The 15138-nt window shown below is 35.0% G+C and overlaps 1 protein-coding gene across 1 annotated transcript; it reads right to left on the minus strand.

Annotated features, from left to right (window-relative positions):
* Positions 1-1062: 1062 nt before the first annotated feature.
* On the minus strand, positions 1063-14817 carry LOC149575931 (zinc finger CCCH domain-containing protein 56-like). The gene is made up of 2 exons (XM_089816004.1): positions 13497-14817; positions 1063-2038 (listed from the first exon to the last, which is right to left on the minus strand). Exons 1-2 carry the CDS (start codon positions 14521-14523, stop codon positions 1494-1496), a joined length of 1572 nt encoding a protein of 523 aa, XP_089672130.1. The 5' UTR covers positions 14524-14817; the 3' UTR covers positions 1063-1493.
* Between the last annotated feature and the right edge of the window lie 321 nt (positions 14818-15138).

The raw sequence follows: 15138 nt of genomic DNA on the forward strand, positions 1-15138 counted from the left end.
ATGAATTATAATACAAAAGGGAGGGTTTTTAAATTAATACAGTTCAGGTGCTAGGCAGCACTCGCATACAGTTCAGGTGCTAGGCAGCACTTGCATAGAATATTATAAAGCAATATATAATTCACAACAAAAATAAAAGCTTAATGACCAAAATCACAAGTACAGATCTGAAACTATTACCAGCTTTTCCTTGCTTCAAAAATAGAAAATGTGGTGCGACTTCCAGAACTACCAACACTATTTGTGTCCCTCTCTGAATGCATGCTAGGTGTTAAGAAGAGGCCCCGGATATAATCTGGATTGCATTTTGAAATAATAGAATGTAATAGTAAATCTTAGATTTTGCAGATCTGGCCGTTTTAGACTTCAGATGAAGGTTTTGGATCAAATATTTACATATCCTTGTCGAGACATTGACATCCTTCTGAAGGACCCATGAGAACAAATTTCTTTGCATATTATAAAAATTTGTATTTGTCAACACAAGTTTTACTCTTAACTCAATTGCAAAACAACAATTTATTGTATTTATGAACAGTTTAGGTGAGTGAGACAGACAAGCTTCTGGAAATAAATGTGTTTTGTTTGCAGTAACATTTTGACAAATTTACGACATAACAAGTATCACAAATATATTTCTTGGGAAATAAACTTAAAATCAAATCATGTTTAAATTCTAGAAATAATTGTTAAATGGGATGAGCTAAATTAACAATTTATCATCAAGGCATTTGTAGCAGGGGCATGTGTTCAAATCCCCAAGGGACATTTATGTACTATCAGTGTACAAATGTTAAATTTTGAATAAAATAAACTACCACATTCAATTCAGAGTTTGGGATACACCAACATGCATAACCAGGTGCCAGTCCTAGATGATTTGACAAGAAGGATTGCACTTTGGTCATCTAAACTGAAGAGGCACCCCAACAAGGGAAATCTACCAATAAGGAAGCACGGTAATAGTCTTAAAATGATTAGTAATTCATTTGGATCTAATGCTCTTATTCAGAACTTTGCAAGCAGCAAATTACAGGAAAAAATACGAAGTGCGCCCGTTCATCAATGAACTTTTACTGTGTTGAAAATTAATGCCATAATCTGAATTTAAAAGGAGAAAATAAATGTCCACTTTCCTACCCATGAAGGGCATCAACCACCACCAAACTCTTGTTTGTGTATTTATGGTACAAGAATAGCCAAATTCAAAATTGTTTTTAACGGAAGACAAATCTAAAATACTACATGGTAAGAAACACAAGATATTCTCTCCATCGCCAACAATGACAGCTAAAAGAAAGATAAGAAAACCGGAACAAGAGGAGAATTGTCCTTCACTTCCACATTGCAATAAATTCAATCAATTTGTATTCAGCCAAACTTGTCCTGGTTGTTTTGCTAGCTCCGGTGTCCTGGTTGTTTTGCTAGCTCCGGCAACCAAGAGCCAAACAGGTTGCACAATCGTGTATCAAAGTCAACGACAAATGCACAAGTCAGAGTTCGCCAACCAATGTATCATCTTCATAAACTTGATCAAAGTTTGCACCTAAAGATGTCATGTCTCTGCCTTTACTTCCACCTTTTGGGAAACAGTTTCGAGTATTATTTTCTTCAACTATACCCTTGAAAAATGGAATATCTGTTTGACTCTGGGGTTTATTTTGTGACTTGTCAATCTTTTTTATTCGAGCATCTTGAGGTTCCTCATTAATCGGGCTTGCTTCCTCAGGCTGCAATATAGTTACATGATTTGTATATTCCCATTCATTGTCATCAATCCAATCACCATAAATTTGACTGATTTTGTCCGGTCCTTTCCATTTTCGAAAAGCTCTTTGACCTTGCCTCTGACCTTGAATATTACTAATAGATCTTTGGTTTGAGACTCCAATGGTATAGTTGTCAGTATTAAACAGTCCCACTCCAGGTTCTGTGTGAGGTTTCAAGGCTGAAGCAGTTTGCTTAAAATCATTACGAAGGCCACCAGATGTAGCCCCACTTTCTGAATCCAATAAACCTCCACCATATTTCTGGAGTTCTGTCAAATAAAGCAGAAATAAATATTGAACTGAGAGAACTACTTAACCAAGTGCAATGATCATTTGTCATTTAGGAAGCTTTGCAGTTCAATGAGGTGATAATAAAGCAGTCCTTAAAAAAATTGGTCTGGCATGACAGTAGCATACTGTAGATCAAAGTGCAAAAACAAGATAAATATATTCTTGAAATCTAAATTTAGTATTGCATGAATAAAAGTGTAAATTGAGAATTTTCTAATAGACCTATTGATTGCTGCATTTGGTTAAAATAAGATTCACGGATTATACTAGAAGCCTATGAAATAAACAGGCCAAAAGAAAAGCAGTTAGAACTAGATACAATTAGCCATTAATGAATATGAGACAAGTGAGGAATTGATTTAACCTTGGGGCATACACAAAGACACATAGAAATCAGTAGAACATAAAAGAAACTATATAATTATAACTGCCTTATTACATCAGTGGACAAATCCTGAATTTTCACAATATTCAAAAATGCTCGAGCACATTGGCATGGATATAGTTTCACTATTTATGTCTTCAAAAAAAAAAATTAGCCTGTTACCTTTTTCTATCTTGTAAGAATGTTCCTAAGAAGTCACTACAAGTCATTTGTTCTCTTTGGTGTTCTCACAACTCATTTTCTGTAATCCAAATATTTGAAATATTAGAATTCCTCCCTATGAAGATTGTGACACATCGGCTGTTAGATGGCATCCTTAGACTTGAGAGTTATTGAGAGTTACTTTGTAACTCTTCTCTCACCTCTATATATTTGAGGGGCTTCTCTCTACTCTATTAGTTGTAGTATCTCCATGCTTGCTCTTCCTCTCTTTTTCTCATGGTGTACTTACTCTGACTTTTGTCATCTATATAACACTAGGGCTTTTCTTTGTTGTCCCCCTATAAATCTTGTGTCTCCTTACAGGATATTGGTGTGCATGCTCTTCTTTCAACTTCTTTAATGGTAACATATTCTTTCAAACAATTGCTCTTGATTAGATATTTCTGATTCTCCATGTTATTTCTGTTTCTTGATATCAGAACTAGTTGTTGCTAATCTATTTGAGTTTGTATTGTTGGAAAGTTATCAATTTGTTTTTATAACTTGCCATTGGAGACACTCTTGAGGAAGGAGAGCAAAGCTGTCCAGATTTTCTTTGGTTTTGTACAGAGTTTCCTATCACCGCAATCTAGATTGATTCTGTTATTGTATTAACTCTATCCTACCTTTAAGCTTCTGTTATCACCTACAACTTATCCATGTTTCTTAAACCATGTGACGAAACCAACACAGCATATGTTATATTCTCAACCTCAGCCAACAGTGTAAATGCATTCAATCAAAAATAAAAAGCCTCTAATTGCACTTTTCCTACCAGATGTTAAAGCATATAACTCACTGCAGATGAAAAGCTAGAACAGGTGGCATGCATTCCAAGTTTACAAGGTCTCCATATATTCCTTTGATAAATCATTTCATTTGCAGAAGCCAGACTTAATCGTTCTTCTTGGACCCAGCAAAAGTTCTGGGAAATGCAAGGATCAGTTTCTGTTGTATTCACCCAATGTCTAAGGACTCAAAGAACTTTGTGTTACTGTTTATCCTCCAACCTTGCTCCTTCGATAGTTGTATTGTAATTTCCCAACCTTGAAGAGCATCCATTGTACTCCCATAAATTTAATTTTTTTGCCCTTCTGAGGGCATGAAGTTTACTACAACTCAAAAATAAGCTTCAGTACATCTGTCTTTTCTTGACTTGGTTTGGCTTCATTATCAACCCACATAGATCTCTGAAGATTATTTCTTTGAAGCAGTTTCTTCTTGGCTATAGCAGCTGCATGTTTAAGCCCTGCATATGTTTGGATTGCTCAAAGATTTCTTTTTTTTAGCCCTCTATTTTGCCTGCAAAACTTTTTCCCTTTTTACGATTCCATTTGTTTCCTGCAATGGAATACATATGGCTAGTTTGAGATGAAGCCCAAGATGTAGGAGAAGACTAAACATCATAACACAGAACCTACAAGAAAATATTTTCAGGAATCACGAGCAAAGGTTCTCTTTAAACCAAATCCTGAATCCTCATAAAAGTGGATGTATTACAGTGATTGCTCTCAATTTCATGTTACAAACAAATTCACAACTAGAATATTGCTAAAAACAACTTGCATTAACACCATCTTGTTTGCATAGTTCAATTTTCTAAGTATTTATAGATTCTGTCCAATTTACCTGTTCTGCAATACAAACAGATTGATTTTGCTGCATGGGGTGAAAAAAATCCAGTGAAACTCCACTGTGATGTATCTTGACATGCCCCTCAAGGCCTTCATCATTAGTAAATGTAAAGCACCAATTTCCACCATAGGCATAGGCTGAGTCCTCTTCCAATGTTACAAGATATTAGGGCCCAGTATCAAGCTACAGAATATCCTCCATCAAAGAAAAATGATCTTCTGGATCCCAAACTGAAATGTTAGGACAATTTGTGCCATCTATAGATGTCAGGTTCTCCTTCAGGCATCTTTAGATCTTCTTCTATGAAGGATTCTAACTCAAGTTTTTCGAGTAAGGCTATAATCCATATTTTTCATGAAGAGAAGTTTCCAGCCCCTTCCAATCTATCTTCTACTTTGATCCCATTCACCATCTTAGTCTTAATTTATTCTGACTGATATGATAAAATCTCATATCGATTTGTTTCCAATGATTTTCCTCTAACGAGGCTCTGGTACCATGTAAAGGAAATCAGATCTTTATAGAGAAAGATCACTGCAATTATTTATCTCAGACTTGAATAATGTAGTGCCTGCCCCTAGTTTACATTTTTCGAGCTACATTTATGATATGTTTGCCAAACTCTTTTAGGCCAATTTATGTTTGATGAGTAGTATCATTATTTTAGAGATTATCAGAGGATGTTTACACTCAGTTTATTATATGATGAGATTACTTGGTACTCTATATTTCGTGCATGTATGATGATTATTCAATGGTTTCAGTTATCGATGATAATTAGTTAAATGGTTCATTATTCCATGTGTTTCTTATGGATACTTACCCCATACTGCATGTGTATGGTGTGCGTGTTGTTTTATTTATGTATGGTGTTTCTGATATGGTTAAGGAAGGGAGTCGTAGTCACCTGCTAGTCGGGATCTACACGATGCACCACTTCCTGCCATTGCCTGTTTAGCTTAGAATATTGTGTTTGTACATGCGTGGATTTTATGCAGGTTGCAGGTACCGGGTATCGACTTCCCTGAATTGTCAGGATGAGCGTACCCTATCGCACTGTCTCAATGGTAAGAGAGGGGAGATAAACTCTTAAGTCCAAATCCTAAACCCTTTAGCCAATTGTCCTAATTGATAATTAGGACAAGTATCTAAGTTAAGTACCCTCCGAATGCATCAAATGATGTAATTTGGTGATTATAACCCTTCTGTTTGATTTGGTATGTATTTTTCTATGATGGGTTTTCGTATGTTACTTTTTGAGTCCTTGGTGTATTTTCTATTAATTAAGTCTAATTAAAAAGACAAATTAATGATTTAATTTAATAAGGAATTATTATGATATCTTTATATTTAATTAATTAATTAATTAATTAAATAAAAGAATTAAAGTTGGAAATTAAAGTTTAAGATATATTTAGAACAGGATAATATTTATTTAATTTAATAATAATATATTTGGAGTTCATTTTTAAATAAATGCTAAATATTATTATTTAAATTAATTAAATATGTTATCAATTAAGTTCTAAAATGAATTAAAAGTTGAAAGATATTAATTTAATAAGAATTCTAGATCGCATGATCTAAACATGAGTTAAATATAAGAATTAAATTAAAAGATTAAATTATAAAAATTAATAATGTTATTTTAATTTCTTAAAAGTGCACATAAGATTTAAAGTAATAAATTAATTAAGAATTGAAGTCAAGTGAAATTTTAAATAAAGTTATTTAATCATTCAACTTAATGTGCATGAAAGTTGAATGCAAAAGAATTAGAAAAGATAATAAAAAGTTAATTTAAGTTAACTGAGTTGTGCAAAGAGTCTTCTCGGGTAAACGCACAATTAGTGCCCCGAATTGAGGAGAATTTGCTTATCACAACTTTGGGGGTTCATTTTTGAGAGAGAGGAATTTGGACGGGAATTAGGAGGAAGACAATTTTTGGAAGCAAATTTCAAAAGGCTGATACGAAGAAAGTCTTGAAGGGGAAGGTATTGAGAGGAGCGATTTCGCATACAGTTCCTGGAGAGTGCATAATAGCATCAAGATCAGGTAGGATCTTGTGGTTTTTTATCCATTAGATATGCAAATTATCCCTTCCTGCCTTCTTCGTGTCTGGGGTTTGTAGATCTGAATTCTTTGTGATAAAAGTTTTAAGCTTTCAATATTGTGAAGTTATTAATTATTCGTCAATAATTTCTGTATTCATGGAGACTGGATGAATTAATTAGAACCATTGTTTTCTTGATTTAGAAATTGAGATCTAATTTGATAAGGGTTTTGTTTTAATGAAATTGAAAAGTTCTAGATAAATAAATAAAAAAATAAATATATATATATATATATTTATATTTTTCATATTTACCCTTTTGAAGAAATTGCTTTATAAAAAAAAAAAAAAAAAATTTAACAAAATTATTTTTGTTAAAATAAAATTTATTTTATTGTTATTAGAATTAAATAAAAATCATATATATAAAAAAATATATTTAAAAAAAAAAAAAAGTATATATATTAATGTTAGTGGGGGGGAGGGAATTACCCCGTACCCGCCCCCACTGTCGGCACAGGCCGACAGTACCTGCGTCGCAGGTACTGCGACGGCAGGTACAGAGTACCTGCCGCCGCAGGCCCTGCGGCCAAAGCCGACGGGCTATAAACGTTTTGAAGATTTCGTTTTTTTTATTTTTTTTTTATATATAATTTTTTTTAATTATTAAAAAAACGAATTTTATTTAATTAAAAATTTTAAATAATAAAAATTATAATATATTTAATTTTTTATAATATATTAAACTTTTTAAATATTTAATAAATAAATATTAATTGTATAAAAATAGTTGTAGATTTTAATTTTGTTTAAATATTAATAAATTAACTTTTAGTAGTGGGATTAAAATAAATAATTAGATCTAATAAATATTGATTAATTTAATTAAAATTAGTTTAATTAAGTTAATTAATAATGAATGTTATTTGACTAAATTATAAATTTGGATATTGATTTAATGTAAATTATTATAGAACTGGGTTGTTCGAAAAAGGGTAGTTGTGAAAACTTTGTTACTTGAATTCGACATTGAACTAAAACACAAACCTTACCCTTAACTTAAATAATATACTTTCAGATCCAATCTCTGAGACTTTGATGTTGTCTTTGTACTTTGAATGTTTTGGGGTTGGTTTAGCGTTGACCAGTTCAGGTTGTTACCAGAGGCTCGGGGTCGTGAATGTGATGTCTTGATGATTTGGTCTCGATCTTTCTTAACCTGACCATGGTAATGTGATGAAGTGCTCTATGACATGATTGTGTTTACTGTTTGTGATTGCTTTCCAGTTTCCTTGTGTGAAGCTGAGATGTATGTATTTGAGAATACCTAACTTAACCATTTTTGAGTCTCGATCAGTTATATTTGATAACCATTTCTGAGTCTCGATCAGTTATACTTGTATTACTTTCTGGTTGCTCATTAGAGAACCATTGGATTTTGTGACTTATCATTGATGCCTTCAGTTGCTGATAGAGAACTGTCGTGATTACATGATTACTATTTGATGTTATCTGTTGCTCATGAAGAACTGATATATTTTGTGGATTATCTTTTTATGATATTTTCAGTTGCTCGCATAGGACTGAGATGGTTTTATTATGATTCTTTGATTTATGAGTTCATGAGCTAGGGTAGGTTATCTATGTGTAGAGTCGGGAAGTGGCTTGCAATGGGGGTCGGAGCCCTAAGAGGCTGCCTTGAGAAACCCATTGTAAGTCGTTTTTAATAAGTGAAAACATTTACACTAAATGAGAGAAAATGAACCTAACAAGATAATTGTATGTTCTCTCCCATGCCATGAGTGCTAGTACAGACTAGGATGGGTTAGAGAGGACGCTTGGTTACGACCTTGCATTCCATAGTATGCCTCGTCAGTACGAGAGGATATTAGTGGCCGCAGGATCAATAGGGACCCGAGATTCCTAAGGGATTGCTTGGGTAACTTCTACATGACTTTTGCGATGACACTTTCCCGCTTGCATATTAGGTTTCCTACGTGTCTTGTGGTACCTCTGGGATTTAGATGTCGATCTTTTTAGGAACCCTTGAGTTAGCATACTTATAGGATTTCCTGGACTTAGAGAGTATTTATGATTATAGGTTTTGTTATCCTATTTTGGGACTTGAGACTATCTCCTCAGCGCGGTGGGAGTGGACCATTTAGGTTCCACGCGTTCGGGTGGTAGTGCTTTTACTCTTACCATTGAGATCCGTTCCGTGGTCACCGTGGCTGGAGTTTTCGTGATTGGCATTTACCTACACTATGTTCTTGGATTAGTATGATGGATGGTTAGATTTTATGATAGATGCTTTATCATTATGGATGTATGGATGTATCATGTATGGTGAATAATTTTCATATATTTTACTGTACTTTGTATCATGGATTTGAGGATGTTGTATCTTGATCTTTACATATGTATATTCTTTTAAGCCTTTCATACCCTGTGACATGTACAGTGGATGAATGAGCATTCCGAATTAATTTGCCAAGGAGCATTCGGAACAAATGTATATTATGGACATTGGAGTTTCTGATTATTCTTTTATATGTATGTGTTAGTTGTTAGACTTAGAATTAATTAAATTTAAACGTGACTCAACGTCTTGGGATCTTTAAGAAATGTAACTTGCAATGTATGTTTGTCGATGATTACATGTTATTGCTTCCGCTACTATTTGTTTGATGTGTATGTCATACTTTCTTACTTAAAAAAAAAAAAATGTTTAGCAAACTTAGTGAAACTTTAGGTTAATTCTTTTGGATCCCTTGGCGGGGCGTTACAAATAATTGTATGTCTATATTTGTTACAGTTAAACTGTAATGTTCAATGTTCAAATCAGAATATTTAACTAATGGTGATGTCTTTTATCGGGTGACTGCAATAATCACTATGCCTTGTTATTGATATTGATTTCTCAGTCACTGATAGCATTGGGAATATATACACACATGAAGAGTCAATGTCCACGGACGGACATGAATCTCCCATGGCATATGCCATGGAGAGTCACGGCCCTCCATGGGCTTGACTTAGTATAATCATTGAAACACCGATCTATAACTATCGGTTAGTACTAAACATTCAGTAAAGATGTGATTCCATCAGAATTAAATTAATCCATATATATATATATATATGCCATGGAGAGTCACGGCCCTCCATGGGCTTGACTTAGTATAATCATATAAAAACCGATCTATAACTATCGGTTAGTACTAAACATTCAGTAAAGATGTGATTCCATCAGAATTAAATTAATTCATATATATATATATATATATATATATAGATAGATAGAATTATTTCTCAATTACATATATATATAACTATAGTAATAATCTGATAACTTCAATCCGAATGAGACTATAATCTTAACAGTTCCACCATAAATTTGTTTTGCTAATACCTGCACACATGTGCCACCATACCCTACAAGATACCAAGCACAAATATTCACAAAATAAATCAAAAAACCAAAGGGCAAAATAAAACACAAATCGATACAAAATACCCTACACACATACCACCATAGCCTACAAGATACCATGCACAAACTTTCCCAAAATAAATCAAAAAACCAAAGGGCAAAATATAAAACCAGTGGATACAATAGTGTGTCAATGATTCTGCTGACACCTACCTACACAAAAAAACATTCTTTCTGAGATGCTTTGTATGATCAAGGGTGCAAGATTTCTCTGAAGGCCTGAGACAAAAGTAAACAATTTTGAAAAAATGACCATAGATCTGTATCTTGGACCTTTTCAACACAATAACAAACTCAAATTAGACCCAAAATGCTCCTAAGGATCAAGAACATGCAAGATTTGACAAAGTCCAACTAGACCTAGAATACTCCAAAGGATCAAAAAGCCGCAAGATTTTGCATGCACCTACCAACATCAACAGTATGCTCAAATTAGCTCCATCAAACTCCAAAAATAGATTTACGACAAAAAGCCACAAAAATAAGGTACTATCAAATTTACCTAATTCTCTAGGTCATCATTTGATTAATGAAAAAAAGCATACTTAAAAAATTAATGAGGAACCAAGATTTGCAACCGAGATCTCTTAATATACTAGCAAGAACAATCCATGAGTTTTGATACCATGTAAGATTCAATATAAAATGCTCTGATACCAAGATAGATTCGGCCACAAAGATAGCCACCCATTATCAAGAAGCTCCAATAAAAAATCAACATCAGAGAATAATTTTAACATATTAAAGGATGCAACTGTTGGTCCATACACAGGTGAATATACTGAGGGAGGGGGTGAATCAGTATATTCTAGAAAACTTCAAAAACTTTTAATGCTTGTCTTTCTTCTCACCAGTCTACTGATTAATAATAGCTATAACTTATTAGATTAGGATTAAGCAAAAACAATGAAGACAAACATAGCATCATAACACAAGTATTATCTAGTGGAAACCCAGCTAGGGTGAAAACCAGTGTGTGAGATGATCCTCACAAAGTTTGCACTCTCTTAAAGTGTGTCTGCTCAAGGGCTTATCTCTGTTAATAGATTTGTAATGTCCCCATTTTTTACTAGCATCAGAGGTTGAGGGATTAGCCTATTATTGTGATCCTCGTAGGCTAATTATTGTGGATAGAAACTACATTGTTACACTTATGCACTTTCACACATGTAAACTGGCTTGTCATTAGAATACCATACATTGTGGTATATACGAATTAAGTAGATCTTCCAAACATGTAAAAGACTAGTCACGCTTAAAATCCGAGTACTCTAGCACTGAGCAACCCTTATTTGGATAGGTGCTTGAAACGCTCTAGGGAATCCTATTGACTGTACGTGGTCTTGTGGAGGAATAATATCATATCACAACAAACCATTTTTATTGTTCAGGTACATAGTAGACATTCCAATGTAAGGTTTCATTCCTCTCACTTTCAATTAAGTGTTGCCCAAGCTTAGATGAAGGGAGAGATGGTCACAGTTGGAGGGCAAGATGACTTAACAAAATGAGCATTTTGTAAATTAAAATTTAATACTAAAAGATGTGTTTTCTAATCTGAAAGATTTTTGTTAGTTTATTTCACATTTAAGTGACAGATTTGCTTGTCAGATAACTTTGTGTATTCTGTTTTTCTGTCATTTATTTACACAAAGACCACAAAAACTGAAGATGAAATTGGAAGTGAAAACTCAAACCCTAAGACATCACATTTACCAACAAATCACCATAAAAAACATAAAATAATTTTGTCCGAACATAAAGTACAAGAGGGTTTAAAACAATGACCTGCTTTCTAGCATCCATTCCTCCCTATCGATTTTCCAACTCAGTGTTGCCTGAGCTTAGATGAAGAAAGAGAATCTCAGGGGAGGAAAGCAAGGTGACATTGGCTTACTCTAATAACTTAAGTGTTTTATACACTAAACCATAAATAATAAACGAAATGGTATTTCCTAATCTGATAGATTTTTGCTAACTGTATTGTAGATTGGTATTTCTAATTCAAAGCACTTTTATTTCATCTTTACACAACTATTGACTCCCTTTTGACAATCAAAGCATTAGAGGATTCTAAATTTGCTTGCAACACCTATAGACAAAATGGATACATTGACTTTATGCCTATTCTGACACTTCTCGAAGAGGCAAGAAGAGACAAGACAAAGGACATCCTAATCATAACTAGCAACAGAATATTGCACATTTAAGAAGCCCAAACAACCTCAAACTGATCATTTGCTTGGACCTATCTTTGGGTGCAGACTGCATTGTTACACTTATGTAATTTCACACATGTAGACTGCCTTGTAGTTAGAATACTGTACATTGTGGTATAGATGAATTCAGTAGGTTCATCCGAACATGTAAAAGACCATAGTCACACTTAAAAGCATACTCTACCACTGGGTTAGCAACCCTTATCTGGATAGGTGCTTGAAATGTTCTGGGAAATCCTATGGACTGTGTTTGGTCTCGTCGAGGGCAATAATATTAAATCACTTTTATTGTTCAGGTTTATAGTAGACAGTCCAAATCATGTAGGGTTTCATTCCCCTCACTCTCAATTAAGTGTTACACGAGCTTAGATGAAGAGAGAGATTGTGAGGGTTGGAGGGCAAGATGACTTAACAAGACTAGCATTTTGTAAATAAATTTTTTTTACTAAAAGACATGGTGTTTTCTAATTTGAAAGACTTTTGCTAGTTTAATTCGCACTTTAAAAAAGTGACAGATTTGCTTGTCAGATGATTTTGTATATTCTGTTTTACTGTCATTTATTTACAAATAAGCTAACAATGAAATAGGGAGCAAAAACTCAAACCCTAAGACATCACATTTACCAACAAAACACCATAAAATAAACATAGAATAATTTTGTTCAAATGCAAAGTACAAGAGGGTTTAAAACTATGATCCGCTTTCTAGCATCCATTCCTCCTTATTGAATTTCCAATTCAGTGTAGCCTGAGCTTAGATGAAAGGAAAGATTCTCAGGGGTGGAGAGCAAGGTGACATTGGCTTACTCTAATAACTTAAGTGTTTTCTAATCTGATAGATTTTTGCTAACGTATTTCACACTTTAGAAGTAAAGGATTGCTTGTCAAACAAATTCATGCGTTCTGTTGTTCTGTTGCTTATTTACACACAGATCACAGAAATTGAAGATGAACTAGGAAGCTAAAACCTAAAACCCTAAAACGTAGCATTTATCAGCAAACCACCAAAAAAACATAAAGAAGTTTTGTACGAACACAAACTACAAGAGGGTTCAAAACTATGATCTGTTTTATATAAGACATTAAAAATCATGTAGAATTTTCTTCCTATCAAATTTCCAATTGAGTTTGCCCAAGCTAGATGAAGGAAGAGATTGTCAGGGAAGGAAAGCGCGGTGACATTTGCTGCCTCTAACAAATAGAGTATTTTATATACGAAAAAATTAAACAATAAAACTATCCAAAGGACTAAAAAAAACACACCTAAAAAATCCCCATTCCTCAACAGTCGCCAAAACCCAAAACTCTAAGACATCACATTTATCAACAAATCACCGAGATACAAAATGATATAGGAAGCTAATAAACCCAAAAACCCTCGCTATTTAACAGTCAACAAACGCATTCCGAATCCAATCACACAAAAAAATCCAACTGAACCCACTCTTACCTGCAACACCGTGAGCAAAATGGCACTTGTCGCCAAAGGGGCAATGCCCAGTGGTCTCCCACTTGTTGCAAATCCTGGTCTTCCAATACATGGGCCTCTGAGACACCCCATTTGCACCACCACCGTTGCTACTTCCCCCACCGTTGGCAACAACAAACTCATTCCCGGCTCCATTGCTGCTACTGGGGCCCAGACTAATGGCCACACTCTCCCTACGCCTCCCACTATCATCATGGAGAAAATTGCAGCTGTCCCCATATGGGCACCCATCTTCGGAACAATACTTCTTACAAAACCTCGTCTTATGAAACCTATGCGACGAACCAGACCCGCCCCCATTTCCATCTCCACCGCCAAGAACAACAGCTTCAGAAGGGCTGAGCGACGGTATGACCGCCGCCATCATCATCTGATTTTGCTGACGCTGATGATGGGTATTACTATCCTCACTCCATCTTTCAGCCCGGAGACTCAACTCCTCCTGCTGGGCAACGATTTCCTGCCAATTTGGGGGCGGTTTCCGCAACTCTTCCATCCCGTGTGCAAAATTACAGTTGTTGAGATAAGGGCAAGTGCCTGCCCTAAACTTACAGCACAGCTTTGTCTTGAAGAACATCTTTCCGAAGTTCGGTCTGCCATTACCGTTGCTTTTACCACCAGAAGAGGCGCCCGAAACCTCTGGCGGAGGCGGCGTTCCCGAGCTCGCCCCCTGCCCTGTCGTTTCCGAATTCGTTGACGCCGCTCCGCCTGCAGTTGAGGGCTCGAAAGCATCGAATCCTTGCTGAGGCGGTGTGAAGGCCATCAAAGACCCACTTTTCGTTTTCTTCAGGGGAGGCTCTCCGCCATTGGAGCGGTTGCTGTTGCTCGTCTGCCTGCAATCCGGCGTCGTCCATTCTGCGCGGCTGTCATGAAAATCGTCGTCCTCGTCTTCTTCGTCTTCGGGTTCTTGTGGCGGTGCAACTGCAACTGCCCAGTAGTTGTTATTGACTGCCCCATTGCAAAGGTCGCCCGCGGCCGTCGTGTCCATTGATTGCGCTTTTGGCTTTTGACGGTGCGTGGCAAGGCGTGGGGTTTTCTAGTTTACCTGGGTTTATTTATACGGAAGCTCTGCACTGAGCTGGTCCTGTATTTTTGCAGAGGCGTTCAAAGATTGTCTCATCCTCCTGCTCCCTTTCCGCCCATTTTCTACTCCTGCCATACGTTCGCTCTTGATCTTATGATGAAACTACCTTACAAACTTACCTAGCCCTGTCATATTAGTATGAGACACCATGACTGAAAAATTCAAATGAAAACAATACCTTCGTATTGTAGATTGGTATTTATGAGAGGTAAGTAGAGAGTATTGTACGTTAATTATATATAGTTATGCATATTTGTTTCTTTATTATTTATTTATTCATTTTGGTAAAAAAGAAAATAGCATAATTTTTTTCTTGTATTGTATTTGGTTAACCTTGTTATATTATGATCTTTGTAATGGAAACAAAATTTTGAATTTAAACAATGATATCTTGACATTTCAAGTTTGATAGTTACATTATAAACTTACTCATATATATATATATATATATATATATATATATATATATATATATAAGTCGAGAGATATTCTTTTGAGGTGTTTATTGCAGTGAGATAA

The sequence above is a fragment of the Cupressus sempervirens genome, chromosome 1, assembly GCF_028749045.1.
Source record: "Cupressus sempervirens isolate cs-2001-9-10 chromosome 1, ASM2874904v1, whole genome shotgun sequence".
Taxonomy (NCBI): domain Eukaryota; kingdom Viridiplantae; phylum Streptophyta; class Pinopsida; order Cupressales; family Cupressaceae; genus Cupressus; species Cupressus sempervirens.